This window comes from Lynx canadensis, chromosome A3 (genome assembly GCF_007474595.2).
Source record: "Lynx canadensis isolate LIC74 chromosome A3, mLynCan4.pri.v2, whole genome shotgun sequence".
Lineage (NCBI taxonomy): Eukaryota > Metazoa > Chordata > Mammalia > Carnivora > Felidae > Lynx > Lynx canadensis.
Window position 1 is genome coordinate 73353534 of NC_044305.1, and position 16758 is coordinate 73370291.

At 36.5% G+C, this 16758-nt stretch overlaps 1 protein-coding gene across 5 annotated transcripts in view; it reads right to left on the reverse strand.

Moving 5' to 3' along the window:
• Nucleotides 1-16758, reverse strand: part of CLHC1 (clathrin heavy chain linker domain containing 1) — a 41113-nt gene that overhangs the window by 11567 nt on the left and 12788 nt on the right. For all 5 annotated transcript variants that reach the window (XM_030310617.2, XM_030310610.2, XM_032592643.1 and 2 more), the window contains 6 exons: nucleotides 16539-16672; nucleotides 14911-15112; nucleotides 14687-14799; nucleotides 13503-13587; nucleotides 11893-11999; nucleotides 4126-4300 (listed from right to left, as the gene is read on the reverse strand). In XM_030310617.2, coding sequence (XP_030166477.1) covers nucleotides 4126-4300; nucleotides 11893-11999; nucleotides 13503-13587; nucleotides 14687-14799; nucleotides 14911-15112; nucleotides 16539-16672 — 816 coding nt within the window. The remainder of the gene's footprint in view (nucleotides 1-4125; nucleotides 4301-11892; nucleotides 12000-13502; nucleotides 13588-14686; nucleotides 14800-14910; nucleotides 15113-16538; nucleotides 16673-16758) is intronic.

Consider the following 16758-nt stretch of genomic DNA (forward strand, 5'->3'; position numbering starts at 1 on the left):
AAATTAATCTTGTCTTATGTGTCTCTGCACGAGACAACAGGTGTTAATGAACACCATTTCTAATGGTGTTCTCATGTCTGAACCATTTCCAGTGCTCCCTGACAAGTACTTTCTGTAGAGGGCGTAGAAGGTGGGACCAGGTAGAAAAAGAAAGAGGCAAAGGGTAAAAAGAGGGGTATATGTACGAAGAAGTTTCCTAAAACAGAATTAACTATTACGTGAACAGTAAGTGAAGGCCATAACAAGAGGGGGTGGGAAAAAGATACTTTGCACTGGTAAACAATAGTGCCATCAATCTAGGACAGTTTAGGACTCCCCGGTGTCATGCAGGGGAAATGGTGAATTTGAAATGGGTGGCAGTAGGCACTAGTATGCAAACTTGCCATTTTTAAGTCTGGGACATTTAGAAATCATGAATTTGTTATTTAGGGAGTGCTTACATTAGTCCTTCCATCTCCCTTATGATATACTTCTTAAATATGAGAACTGTAACTACTCTCTAATATGTAGCCTACATCTGTATGTATCTAGAACCAAGCAAGCATAGTCCTTAGACTGAAAAATAAGCAGGCTGTGGCTACCAGACAGATGACAGGACTTTCCTCACTCTGCCTTCCAATACTCACAGCCCAACCCATGTCCACCAGACCCAGCAAAAGTAGCTTGATCTTCATAAATAGGCAGACACTGTTTTAGTCCCCTTTACTGGACCAGTGACTCTTCCCCAGCTGACTACTAACAGCTCACAGCTGTTGCCTTCCCCAGAGAACAGCCTTCCCCAGCTGTTGCCCTAAGCTGACTAGCTACCTTGCCCAGAAAATTATGCTTATCTTTCAACCCCCCAGTAGTGTAGAGCTGACAACTGATTAGTAAGGAATACAAAAGGTCAGTACCATAATTCAAAAAGAAGCAAGTCTGGCAGGATTTATGTTCCATAGTCCTCCCCCTGTAATACTAGCTAATACTAGATTTTAACCTGAGTTCACATTGTAGCTTGGTTCTTTCCGCTTCCCTATCCCATCTCACTCCTTCACTTATATTTCTCGAGGAGTAGTCTATCAGTAAATGACATGCACTCAAATCCAATTATCACGCTCTCTTTAAGGGAATAGGGAACCTGAGGGCCAAACATATTCCTCTCTGCCTTGTTATGTAACAATCTTACCTTTTCATGATAACCCAAGTTGACTATGACTCACAGAACCTAAATTTGCAGGCATGAGAATTTTATGTGTCATCCTGACTGGCCCATAGAGTCCCCAGATATTTAGTCATATATTATTCTGTGTGAGTCCGTGAGGATGTATTTGAAAGAGAGTAACATTTGAATCAGTAGACTGAATAAAGCAGATCGCTATGAATGTGGATAGCTCTCAACCCATCAGTTGATGGCCTGGAGGGTACAAAAAAGGCTGACCCTCTTTCATATAAAGCGGAACTCCTCCTGCCTGACCGCTTAGCTGGGACATCAGTCTTTTCCTACCTTTGGACTCAAAAAGAAACATTGGCTCTTCTTGGGTCTTGAGCAGCCTGAAACTTACACCATTGGCAGCTCTCTTGGGTCTCTAGCTTGCTGACTGTGGATCTTAAGACTTATCAGCCTCCATATTCACAGGAGCCAATTTCTTCATGGGTGTGTGTATGTATATATATCCTATTGATTCTGTTTCTCTAGAGAACCTTGATTCCACCAAGTGGGTTACTGGGGAATCAGCTGAGAAGAGCCACTCTTTTATCTCCCAGACCCAAGTATTCTACATACTGGAGATATACCATACAATCATCACTAGTTTAAAGTGTACATTTCATCCTGAAGGATGTTACTATGTCTTCAAAAGATGGAGCGACAAGCTGGCATCACCTGGACACAACCTGAACCATTCATGAACCAAGTTTGGGTTTTTTTCTTCCTTGCCTGCTGGTCTTAGGTCACCCCCAGCCCTGCATGAGGCTTTAGGTGTGAGCTGTGGAAGTTGTGTTGGTCAGTTGGTGGTAGTTGACATGAATTCTGGGCCACCTATTCCTGAAGCTAACTTGTGTAGTCTGGATCTGCTTGAGCACTATCTTCACCGTACCTGATTTTAGATGGACTCTCTGAGCCCACCTGACCTCATGACTTGGTGTTTCTGTCAGAATCCAGTTCATGATGAGCTGTTCTAATTCTAAAGTCATTGGTGTTCTCTGGATAAACACTCCAACTTTAGCAGGACTCAGTAGGCACTTTTGGAATCTTAAGTGCCTACTTTGGAATCTTAAGTATATGGTTGCTTGTTACAGGTGGTAGATGATCTACTGGGATATTGCTGGGTAGTCCCGGGCCAGTTAAAAACTATTAGTGGGTAAATCAATAATCATGGTTTGATAAATGCATGGAAACCACAGTCATCCTACCAGACAAGCCATTAGGACCAATAGAGTGAGAAGAATATAAAATGGATGACAGAGGAGAAAAATGAGTAATAATTAATGTGGATGAATCTCAAAATAACTAAAGCAAAAGAGGCAGAACAAGAAAAAAAGAATACATAATGTATAATTCCATTTATATAAAATTCTAGAAAATGAAACCTCATCTAAGGTGACAGAAAGCAGATCAGTGGTTACCTGGAAATGGTGGTGGGGGTTGGAATGAGGTTGATTATCTTGACTGTGGTGATGATTTCATGGGTGTATACGTATGTCAAAACTTGTCAAACTGTACACTATAAATATGTGCAATTTATAATGTCAGTTATATCCCCATAATGCTTTCTAAAAACTCATCATAATGTACACTTTAAATATGTAGAGATTATTGTACATAAATTCTATCTCCATAAAGGTGTAAAAACCAAATTATAGCCCTATGATCAATTGTCATGACAAGGGCTATATATAGTTCATTCTACTAACCCTTCTAAGTTTCCCCCCAGAATTTTAACCACAGAATCCTAGAGAAGTTGTGCCTAGATGGAATGAAATTAAAGTGAGAAGAAAATACATTTGTGTTGTGCAAATGGTTGACTACAGTAGATGCTGATTTAATGTTCTGCCCGGATCCTCATTACTGAGACAGCATACCCTTCCCCTCTGGGTGCTGGCTGTCAGTGGCTCACATGTCTCTCCCTTCTGTAGCAAATTGCCCTTTGCTGATGGGAGCCACGAGGCCTAGGAAGTTATGCCCCATCCAGGCAGCCTATAGCCCTAATAGAGACTAACAGAGAGGTACAAAAGACTGATCCCTTGCCTCAAAGGGGGCAGCTCTTTGGTGTGGTTTATGCTCCAGAGCCATCCATCTACAAATAAGACCAAGATTAGAACGTGCCTAAGATCACAACCTTTCTTGGCTTCCCAAACATACACATACTCTTTCCTATTTTGCTTCACTCACTCCCTTATAGGGTTTTCTTGACAAGCCCACCTTCTATCAATCATGTCTGAGGCTTTGGTTATAGGAATCCAACCTAAGGGAGCTCTAGTACAAATCTGCCTACATATACTGAAATCCAACTCCAAGAAGCATTTCCTGCCTGTCCTTGCTGGTGTATATGTTTTTATTTTTTTTTAATGTTTATTTATTTATTTTGAAAGAGAGAGAGACAAAGAGAGGGATGGGGAGGGGCAGAGAGAAAGGGAGAGAGAATCTCAAGTAGGCTCCACACTCACCATGGAGCCCGACACCAGGTTCACCATGAACCAGGATGTCATGACCTGAGCCAAGATCAAAAGAGTTGGATGCTTAATGGACTGAGCCACCCAGGCGCCCCTGGTTTATATATTCTAAATGCAACATGGGTCCATATCCATCCTGCTTATAAGTTTTCTCCTAGGTATATCCTTCACATGTAACCATAACCTCTCTGGATCCAAGTTCCTGCCTTATCCCTCTCAGTAGCATGATACTGATAAATCCTTTTCTGTCCTGACTGATGAATTCATGGGTCATGAATAATCCCATGAACCACTATTACTCAACTCCTGATCTGGGTTTATGTGACTAGGCCCCGTTACTCCATGAATGTTTAGTAAATCGTCTCTGAAGGATTAATTGTTCAGGATAATGTGCTGATAAAAAACTACTGAAATGTTGAGAACAACCTCATTAACCATATATCAAAATTAAGTCAAAAGTTTAATTTTGCTTACCTTTCCTGAGTGACCCAATTGATAACTAAATCTAAACGTTTTTCAGATAATCCACATTGGATTCCTTCCAGGGTCAGTTCTGCATCAATAGGACGTCTGCATGCATGACTTGTGCTAAAGATGGCCTCAAAAAATAAGAGTAATGGAAAAGGCTTTCCTCTAATTTTTCCAACAGCTACAGAGAGAAGAAAAGTTTTGAGTTGAATACTTTAAGTAACAGTTTGCTTTTTCTTACTTCATATTATTACTTTCATCTCTTTGCATTTTCAAAAAATTTCAGTCTACAATTATGTACTGATAATGTTTAACTAATGCTTATGGATTAAACTTTCATTGTGGGTAATAACTAAATATTACATGCTATATGAAAACAGAGGCAGAGATTAGAATGATGTGTCTCTAACCAAGGAATGCCAAAAGTTGCCAATAGCCACCTAGAAGGTAGGAGAGAAATATGCAATGTAATCTCCCTAAGAGCCTCCACATGGAACTTTTAAAAGTTCAAAGAATATACCACCAGCAGACCACTGTAAGAGATGTTAAAAGAAGTCTTTCAAGCAGAAGGAAAATAATACCAGATAGAAATATGAATCTACACGAAGGAATAAAGACCAGAAATGGTATATCCCATGAATGTAAGTATTTAGAAGCATACTGTTTTATATAATACATAAAGTGGTATAACATCACATAAGGGTAGAGTATGAGAAGTAAAAGTTATGATCTATAAACCTTAAAGCAACAAACAAAACAACAAGGAGTTACAGCTTATAATGAGCAAAGGAGAAAAATGGAATCATGAAAAAATTCAACTAATCCAAAAGAAGGCAGAAAAAGAGGGAAAAACAGTAACAAAGAAGAGATAAGAAAAATAGAAAACAAATAAAACTCAACCATGTCAACAATCACATTAAATATAAGTGATCTAAACACTCCAATTGAAAGGCAAAGATTGTCGGAGTGTATAAAAAAAGTAGAATCCAAGTATATGTTGCCTAGAAGACACTGACTTTATTTATTGGTCTGTTTATTTTTATTTCAAGTTATTATTTTAAATTCTAGTTAGTTAACACATATGGTAAAAATGGTTTCAGGTGTAGAATTTAGTGATTCATCACATACAAATAACACCCAGTGCTCATCACAAGAAGTGCCCTCCTTAATACCCATCACCCATTTAGCCCATCCCCTGCCCACCTCCCTCCAACAACCCTCAGTTTGTTCTCTATAGTAAAGAGTCTCATGGTTTGCTTCCCTCTCTTTTTTATCCCTTCCCCCATGTTCATCTGTTTTGTTTCTTAAATTCCCATGAGTGAAATCATATGGTATTTTTCTCTTATTTCACTTAGCATGATATACTCTAGCTCCATCCACATCACTGCAAATGGCAAGATTCCATTCTTTTTGATAGCTGAGTAATATTCAACTGTGTATGTATATACCACATCAGTTGATGGACATTTGGGCTCTTTCCATAGTTTGCTATTGTTGATAATGCTGTTATAAACATTGGGGTGCATGTAGAAGACAATGACTTTAAATACAAAGATACAAATAAATCAAAAGTAAGAATATGGGAAAAAATACACCATGCTAATACTAATCAAAAGAAACATGGAGTCACATTTCTATTTTCAAAACCTACTACAAAGCTACAGTAATCAAAATAGTATGATACTGACATAGGATGGATATCTAGAGAAATATAACAGAATCAAGAGTCTATAAATAAACTCTAAACATTTATGGTCAATTGATTTTTGACAAAGGGGCCAAACAATTCAGTGGATACAGAACAGTCTTTTCAACAAATGGTGCTGGGATAACTAGATATCTATATGCAAAAGAATGAATCTGGACCATTATCTCACACCATACACAAAAATTAACTCAAAGTAGATCACAGACCTAAATGCATAAAACTCTTAGAAGAAAACACATGATCTTAAGTTAGGCAAAGATTTCTTAGATACAACAACAAAAGCACAGCCATAGAAGAGAAGAGGGTAAATTAGTCCCCATCAAAATTAAAAACTTTTGTGCTTCAAAAGCCACCATCAAGAAAGTGAAAAGAAAATCCACAGATTGGAAGAACATATTTGCACATCATCTGTCTGATATGAGATTTTTATCCAGAATATAAAAAGAACTCTCACAACTCAATAATAAAAACACAAATAACATAATTTTAAAATGGGCAAACAGTAGACATTTCTCCAAAGATAAATAAATGGCCAATAGGCACATGAAAAGATGCCAACACTGTTAGTCATTACAGATATGCAAATCAAAACCACAATCAGAGGGGCGCCTGCCTGGCTCAGTCGGTTTAGCGTCTGACTTCAGCTCAGGTCATGATCTCACACTCCGTGAGTTCAAGCCCCGCGTCGGGCTCTGTGCTGACAGCTCAGAGCCTGGAGCCTGCTTCAGATTCTGTGTCTCCCCCTCTCTCTGCCCCTCCCCTGCTCATGCTCTGTCTCAAAAATAAATTTAAAAAAACATTAAAAAAAAAAACACAATGAGAACACTTATCTTGATGAGCATTGAGTAATACATAGAATTGTTGAATCATTATATTGTACACTCAAAATTAATATATAACAATTTTGTTAACTATCTGGAATTAATTTTTTTTAATTAAACAAATAAATCCACAATAAGATACTTCACATGGTTTAACAAGGCTATAATCAAAAAGACAGACATTAATAAGTGCTGGTAAGGATGTGAAGAAATTGAAATCCTCATATATTGTTGATAGGAATGAAAAATAGTGCAAATAGTTTAGCAGTTCCTAAAAGCGTTAACACAAAGTTACCATAGAGCCATCCATTCCCCTCCCAGGAATTTACCCAAGAGAAATAAAAACAAATGTCTACACAAAAATTTGTACACAAATATTCATAGCTGCATTATTCATAATAGCCAAAAAGTAAAAACGACCCAAATTACTATCAACTGGCAAATGGATGAACAAAATGCAGTATATATCCTGCAATGGAATATTCATGTTCAGCAAGAACGAAACTCAAAAACATTATGCTAAGGGAAAGAAGTCAATCACAAAAAAACATGTTTTGCAAGATCCTATTCATATGAAAGGTCCAGAATAAGGAAATCCACACAGACAGCAAGTGGATTAGTGGTTACCTAGGGTTTGGAGAGGGAGCAGGAGGTAGAAAATGAGGAGTTAACGGTTAAAAATTTATTTTTGGAAGGATGAAAATGTTCTAAAATTAAGTTATGGCAATGTTACACAACTCTGTAGTTATAGTAAAATTATTCAAAAACATGGAGTTTTCTCCAGGAACACAGTAAGTTATATTAATAGGCTAAAGGACAAAAACCACACAATCATTTCAATAAATGTAAAAAAAGTATTTAGCAAATCTAACATTCATCCCTGATAAAATTCTCACCAACCATAGAGAGGAATTTCATCAACGTTGAAAAATCTACAGCTAATATGATGAAAAGCTAAATACTTTATCTCTAAGATCAAAAACAAGGCAATAATATCTGCTCTCACCACTTCTATTCAACACTGTAATGGAAGAGCCAGTGCAATAAGGCAAGTAAAAGAAATAATAGGCATCCATACTGGAAAGGAAGAAGTAGAACTCTTTCTTAACTGATGACATGATTATCTATGTAGAAATTCTAGGACTATACAATAAAAGTATTAGAACTAATAAATAAGTTTAAAGATGTCACAGAATACATGATCAATACACAAAAGTCAATTGTATTTCTATATACTAGCAACAAACAACTTTGGAATGTGAAATAAAAATTATAATAATATAAAAAATATAAAATATTTAAAAATAAATCTGACAAAAGATGTATAAGACCTAAACACAGATTAAAAATCATGTAATTCTTTTTGTTCCTGTGTCCCTTACAAAACTACAAAGGCTCTATGGTAGAAACCTCTTCTGTCATTACATTTAGACTTTGGCTACTTTTATAAACACCAATTTAAACCTCAGACTTATAAAATTAAGTTGTTTTTTTTTTTTATTTAAAAATTTTTTTTTCAACATTTATTTATTTTTGGGACAGAGAGAGACAGAGCATGAACAGGGGAGGGGCAGAGAGAGAGGGAGACACAGAATCGGAAACAGGCTCCAGGCTCTGAGCCATCAGCCCAGAGCCCGACGCGGGGCTCGAACTCACGGACCGCGAGATCGTGACCTGGCTGAAGTCGGACGCTTAACCGACTGTGCCACCCAGGCGCCCCTAAAATTAAGTTTAATACCCAAAATGCAGAATGTCATCATTCACTTCTGCATGGTAACATGACCTCATAATCAGTTATCAAATTGTAAATAATTGTTGGAATGGTTTCTTGACTTTGAGTTCACTGAATAAAAACTATAAAATTACACTGCTACATCCACTGGGATAAAATATTGAAAACTGTGCATGCAAAAATGTAAGATGGGCCATTTACACACAATTCACAATCAAGCAATCTCTGTAAATACATATGATCATATGCATTATGTATATGGCAACAAATTTTTGTGTCCTGATAAACATAAAAGAACATTTTTTTCAAACTGTTGAATTTAAAGGGTTTTTTGGGAAATTTTTATGAAAAACAATCTGTATATATTTGACATCAAAAATTTCCATTTAAAATGAAAATAATTAGAAAAATTATCTGTATCTATAAGCTCCATTGAGTATATCTCTCCTGTATTTATACCTCCGTATTTCCTTCTGAGCATCTCATCTTTTAAAAACAGTTTAGTTTTGGGGCGCCTGGGTGGCGCAGTCGGTTAAGCGTCCGACTTCAGCCAGGTCACGATCTCGCGATCTGTGGGTTCGAGCCCCACGTCGGGCTCTGGGCTGATGACTCAGAGCCTGGAGCCTGTTTGCGATTCTGTGTCTCCCTCTCTCTCTGCCCCTCCCCCGTTCATGCTCTGTCTCTCTCTGTCCCAAAAATAAATAAACGTTGAAAAAAAATTTTTTTTTAAATAAAAAAAAATAAAAAGTTTAGTTTTAAAATAAAAGGATTTAAAAAAATTTTTTTTAACATTTATTCATTTTTAAGACAGAGTGTGAGCAGGGGAGAGGCAGAGAGAGAGGGAGACACCGAATCTGAAGCAGGCTCCAGGCTCTGAGCTGTCAGCACAGAGCCTGACACAGGGCTCAAACTCAAGAACCATGAGATCATGACCTGAGCCGAAGTCAGAAGCTTAACCAACTGAGCCACCAAGGCACCCCTAAAAGGACTTTTTTAATTCTGAGCAATACTCAGTTAAGTGCCACCTGTCTAATATTGGTGAATTTCTCTTTTTTTTCTTAATATTGGTGAATTTCTCAGCATAAGATCCACATGCCTAGAAAAGTAATAAAAGTTGGCTGTTTTCCAATTTTGCTGGTAATTACACCTATTTGGGTATTAATTGCAAGCTTTGATTTCTACTAAAACTTATAACCCATACTTTGAACAGATCCAGTCAAGGGGAGAAGAGAAAAAAACCTTAGGAATGTACTAATATCACTTTTGACTTCACCAATTTCAGAACACATCCAAAGAAAGAGTACCTGGGTATTTGTAAGATGCCTGACTTTTTTTTTTTTTTTTTTTTTTAATTTTAGAGAGAGAAAGTGCAAGTGGGGGAGAGGGGCAGAGAGAGAAAGAGAGAGAGAGAAAGAATCTCAAGCAGCCTCCATATTCAACACAGAGCCTGATGCAAGGTCGTCCCATGACCCTGGGATCAAGACCCGAACTGAAATCGAGTCGGACACTCAACCGATTGAGCCACCCAGGCGCCCCATGGATATCTGAAAATTTTTAAGTAAAATACTAAAATTTTCAATGTTAAAAAAAGACCTGAAAACTGAAAATTACAAAATACTGATGAAAGAAAGTTTTGAAGACTAAATAAATGGAGACATATACCAAGTTTATGGGTTCATTGAACCAAATAACCAATATTGTTCAGTGTCTATTCTCCTGAAGTTGATCTATAGATTAAATGCAATCCCCAGCAAATTTTTTGTGAAGTTTACAATCTGATTCTAAATATTTAAATAGAAACATGAAAGAACCAGAATAGCCAAATTAAATTTGATAAAGAAAAACAGAGGTTAAAGTCTAACACTCTCTGTGACTTCAACACTTACTATAAAGCAATAGTAATCAAGACAGTGTAGTATTAGCATCAAGATAAACAAATAGATCAACAAAACAGATTAGACCTAAAAGTATACAGACAATTGATTTTCAACAAAGGTATGAAAGCAATTACGTGGAAAAAGTCAACTATCCGGGAACAATTGGATAGTTATAGGCCAAAAAAATACTTTGACCCATATGTTACATCACATATTAAAATTAACTCAAACTTAATCATAATGTAAACCTAAAACCATAAAATCCTTACCAAAAAAAAATAATAGGAGTTAAAAGCTGAAGATTAGACACAGATTTCTTATGTATAACACTAAAGGCATGATCCATAAAAGAAAAAAAATTCAGAAATTGGATTTCAACAAAATTTAATACTTTTCTTAGGAGGCACCTGGATGGCTCACTCAGTTAAGCATACAACTCTTGATTTCTGCTCAGGTCATGATCTCACTATTCGTATGATTGAGCCCCATGTCTAGCTCTGCACTGACAGTGTAGAGCCTGCTTGGGATTTTCTCTCTCCCTCTCTCTGCCCCTCCCCTACTCCTGTTCTCTCCCTCTCTCTCTCTTTCATGTGTGCACATGTGCTCTCTCTCAAAAATAAATAAATCAACTTAAAAAAACAACTTGTCTTAAAAAGATACTTCCAAAAGACTGAACAGACAAACCACAGACTGGGAGAAAATATTTTTTTTTTTTTAATTTTTTTTTTCGACGTTTTTATTTATTTTTGGGACAGAGAGAGACAGAGCATGAACGGGGGAGGGGCAGAGAGAGAGGGAGACACAGAATCGGAAACAGGCTCCAGTCTCTGAGCCATCAGCCCAGAGCCGGACGCGGGGCTCGAACTCACGGACCGCGAGATCGTGACCTGGCTGAAGTCGGACGCTTAACCGACTGCGCCACCCAGGCGCCCCGAAAATATTTTTAAATCATATATCTGATAAAGGATTTGTATTCACCCAATGGAATACTACTCAACAATAAAAAGGAATGAACTATTGATAGACACAACACATGGATGAATTTCAAAATAATAATGCTGAATGTAAGAAGTCAGTCAAAAAGATCACATACTATTGTAATTCCATTTATATAAAATTCTAGGAAATGCAAATTAATCTACAGTGACTGAAAGCAGACTAACAGTTGCCACTAAGGGGAAGTGGCCAGATAGAAGGAGATGGGAGGGGTGAGGATGAATCAGAGAGGGATAGCTGAGAGCAATGAGGGAACTTTTGGGTGATACAAATGTCAAAACTTATCAAATTGTGTACTATAAATATGTACAATGTGTTGTGTATATGTCAATTTATAACAACAAAGCTGTCTTAAAAGGAATTAGAGCAAATTTGACAAAATATTAACATTTACTAAATCTTGATAGTGAGTACATGGCTGTTGTATATTTCTTCATACTTTTCTGTATACTTGAAATATTTCATTTAATTTAGAAAAACTAATCATATTCTTCAATGTGACAGCTAAAAAAACAGTAAATGGAAGAGATAGGGCTGGAAGCCTAGCTCTTTAGTCCCCACTTCAATACTCTTTCCATTCTATCAGGGTAAAAAAATGCAATTTGCATACATACATAAGGTTCAAAGAAAAGTGCTTACCCTTAAATTTATTCACTGTCCCAATGTTTTGAAGAATTCTTCTAGGACTGTGTGCTGCAAAACAAGCTGCTTTTTCATATTCACCAAGCAACATTAATTCATTGAACCTACAACCATTGAATTTTGTTATATATTATAATAAATAGTACACACAAAAAAGAAATGATTAGAAATATCTATAACAGACTAAACACAGTAACATAGAAAAACTATAACTACGTTCATTCATTCTGAAAGATGCCCTTTCACTTCTTTCTGTAATATTCTGTCATTTTTTACAGCCTTTGAACCTTACCCTGTACTTTATTCCTATAGTACTTATTGCAAGACACAGAAAATGGAAAAAACTTGAACTGAATTTACAATGGGCTCAGATTTTTTTCTCTCGTGTTGTCTCTAGACGAAGAGATATTGGGAAAAGAAGGGCAATCTGCTTAGAGACTCAACGTAGGGGAAATAGTAATTGAAACACAATAGCTGCAGAACTGGAGATCAAGAGGTGAAGCTTATGTTGCTCTGCCACGAATCAGACTCCCAATTAAATATGAGACTAACACAAGAAGAAAAAATAATAGTTCAGATAACTTAAGCCTCTACTCTTCCTAGGGTAAAATGTCTTCAAACCAATCCTTACCCCACAATTAACAAAACTATGGCAAACAGGATTTACAGTGTTGCAAATGAATTTGAAACCCTAGAGGAGAAAGACCAAAGTCATACTAATGAGCAAAATACATAAAACTTTTAGCCTCAACAAAGTTTCTTCCCTCATGTCTAAAGCTGGTAGACTTGAAGAAGCATACAGTGTAAGGAAATAAAACAGGCTTTGGTGCTGTCCCAAAATGATCTTTGCCCCTTCTCTGTACCACATCAATAGGACAATTAAAAATTATTTAACATATGAAACTAGGAATATTACATATGTTCCTTACATACTGGCCTCACAGGCTATGAATTAACCTCTTAAAGAATAAAGTCTTAGATCTCCTTAAGCCTCTATTATGCACTATATAATAACTTAAGTATGAGGGAGAAATATACCTTTTTAAAACATCATAGGATGGAAATGATGAGGGAAAAAAATGACTAAATTGGTTAGGATAATCTGACTCAAGAAGACATTCTCAAAAAATTTTTGTTAACATCAGACTGATTGTTAGGAAATGCAAAAAAAAAAAAAATACAGTATACATAAAATTTAAATCAACACTCAAGTCACCTATATCCTCTGAAAAATTTCCTAGACTACCAACCTAATATTTTTTACATAAAGAATTTTTTAAATTCTAGTTTATTTTCTAATTTGTTTAGTAGAGTAAAACTGTAAAAATACAAAATCTAGACTATAACTCATCAAGATGCTAAATAAGTGCTATACATTTAATAAATATTAAGTATTTACTTAATAAATAAATAAATATTACATAAACGTGATAACATTTTCACAAGGAAAACCAAAGCTTTTAAAATAATTTGTCTTTCATAGGGTGCCTGGGTGGCTCATTTAGAAGAACATACAACTCTTGATCTCGGGTCGTGAGTTCAAGCCCCATGTTGGATGTAGAGATTACTTAAATATTTTTAAAATTATTTATTTATTTAATATTTGCCTTTCAATGTAGGAAAGCAAAATTTCAGCTTCTTTTGCCTTGCCTGGATCATCTTCAAGCAGTTCCTCAATAATGCCTTGGTCACCTGTAAATATTGAAAGTACCACAGAATATTTAAGATCAATCAATAGAAAATGTCAGCAACTTAATGCTATGGTTTCTAACAGCACCAACCTCTTTTTCTTTTTCTAATTAACTCATCTTTTGGGGTATTTTTCTTAAAGTTTATTTATTTTTGAGAGAGAGAAAGAGAGGGAGGGGCAGAGACAGGGGGAGAGAGAGAATGCCAACCAGGCTCTGCACCATCAGCGTGGAGCCCAAGGTGGGCTCAAACTCACAAACCATGAGATCGTGATCTGAGCTGAAATCAAGTCAGACTATTTAAGTTTTTTAATGTTCATTTATTTATTTTTATTTTTTAAAATATGTATTCATTTTTTAGAGACAGAGAGACATAGTGTGGGGGAGGGGGGGGAGCAGATAGAGAGGGAGACACAGAATCTGAAGCAGGCTCCAGGCTCTGAGCTGTCAGCACAGAGCCCAATTCAGGGCTGGAACTCAAGAACTGTGAGATCATGACCTGAGCCAAAGTTGGACGCTCAACCAACTGAGCCACTCAGGTGCCCTAAGTCAGACTATTAACTGACTGAGCCACCCAGGTGCCCCAACAGCACCAACCTCTTTTTTTTTTTTTTTTTTAATGTTTATTTATTTTTGGAGAGAGAGACACAGAGTGTGAGCAAGGAAGGGGCAGAGAGAGAGGGAGACACAGAATCTGAAGCACGTTCCAGGCTCCCAGCTGTTAGCACAAAGCCTGATGCCAGGCTCAAACCCACAAACCGTGAGATCATGACCTAAGCTGAAGTCAGACACTTAACCGACTGAGCCACCCAGGTGTCCCCAGCACCAACCTCTTCTTAAAATGAGTGGCCTCCCTGTCCCTCTCTCCTTTATTATCAGGTACATTTTTAGCTTTCTCCCTTTGGCTTACCACATCCTCTATTTACCAATTATGTGTTAGCTGTTGAAGGAAGAAGCCCATAGGGTAATAGAGAGCTAACAGAAGTAAGTACATTTTTTATTTCTTCAAACTTAGCCTAGAAAAGTCATCACCCTTTAGCTTTCTGGGGGAAAAGATGATGTTTTCCATTATTTTTGGTAATTAAAAAATACAGATAAATTACCATGTAAATCTTTAGTTTTCTGAATTTGCTCCACGAAATCTTGAAATGAGCTGCTCATATCAGATTTTACCCATGAAGTAAGTGCATTTGAAATAATCTGCAGTCTTTGATGACTACAAAGAAAAAAAAAATCAACAATACACTGAACCTAAAATCAAATACAATATTAGAATAAACATAAATAAAAGCTTCAAACTTAAAAAATATACAAGCAATCTTCATACCGAAACTGTAATTCTTTGTTTAAATTTTCAGCTAAATCTCTCCGTTTTAATGTCACCATCATTTCCTCATCTAAATCTGCCTTCCTCTGAACCGGTACATATTTTTTCAACATAACCTGTTTAATTTCGGCATATTTATCTTCAAGATGTTTCAAGTATTTAGTGAGAGCATCTAAACTGACGGATTCTTGGAGAGTCATGCCTAGGGAAAAGGGAACAAATCAAACAAGCCAAACCATGCGGGGTAACTAGTGCTCAAACAGCAAGTTTTAGCAAAATAAATCAGTTTACTATGTTATGAAATAATTAAAAAATGATAGCATGAACTTATAACTTACAGAACATAAACAGAATTAGCATACAATTTTAAATGTGTAGCAGTTTTAAACATATCATCAATGAAGACTGTCCAAACCTGAGTATCTTAAAAAGTTTTAATGACCTCATTGACACACCTTGCAAGCCTCTTAAATATCAATGCGACTCAATACCACTAAGAGTTTCTGCCTAACGAGTCAGGATTTTTGTCCGAAGATTTCTCTCTAGCCAAATCTTTCATTCATCTACTATAGTAAGCCCCAGGGTAATGTTTATTCTTTCCAATGCAAAGCTTATAACATTTGCTAAACCTTCACTCCTCTCTTCCTTATTGCCCCCTGTATTCGTTATTCTTAACAACCCACTCACACATACTTAAAATGATTCTCTTATTCAGGCCAATTGTTACCCTTATTATTATTATTTTTTTAATGTTTATTTTTGAGGGGGTGGGGAGAGGGAGAGGGAGAGAGAGAATCCCAAGCAGGTTCTGAGCTGTCAGTGCAGAGCCTAACTTGGGGGTCGAACTCATGAACTGTGAGATTCCAACCCTAGCTTAAATCAAGAGTCGGATGCTTAACTGACTGAGCTACCCAGGCGCCCCCAATTGTTGCCTTTAAAAGGCAAACCTCAAAATTCTCTCCCAGAAACTCCCCTGGATTAATGCTACTCGATTTTTAATCATTCCCTTACCCTGAATCCTCTCAGCATTTAATCAATTTGACTTATTCTCTCCTTATTCATATGTACCTTATTTGTAATTTGATAATCATAATTTTATATTTGAAGTGAATCTAGTCCCTGCTTCCACCAAACACAGGATGATCAACCAAACTCAGGTGAAATGCTATGTTATGGAGCAGCTCATTGTCTTCAAGACATAGCTTCTTCTACTGAAACCAGAGTGACTTCCTAAAATTTCCACCTATGGACTCTGCCTCTGGATAAACACTGGTTGAAACGCTTAAAAGTTTTTAATACAGTTATCTATTCTCAAAGTCGTCCTTTTCTTCAGGATGAATATTTGCAATTCTTCTATCCATTCATCATAAAAACTTGTCAACTCCTGATGAATTCCAGGATATACTCCAAAGTTTCTTAAAATGTGACTTAGCTGAAGATGAAGAACCAGTGAATACTGACATCAATGTCAATCAACCTGGAGTCCTGTCTAAAACTGTTTGTAAAGTCTGGCTGAAGTCCTGGTACACTTCAAGATATACACACTGCAGCACATATATACTAATTTGTGTAATAGGTAATAACTGAAAACAGTTGGAATTTTAAATATTTTAAACAAAATACAGTACCTGGAATAGGTTTTGAAGGATCTTTGGAGAAAGTGTGATATTTTGCTTCTTTTGCATCATACTCTGCCCTAAGTTGCTTCATTTGGTCTATTTGCAATTGAATTTGTGAGGAATTGTTTTCAATAACCCTCATTCTGAAAAACAGAAAGGCTTTCTTATATTTCTCTCAATGAATTTAGTTACTTAATCATAAGATTTAAAGTAAAACAGGTTAAATCAT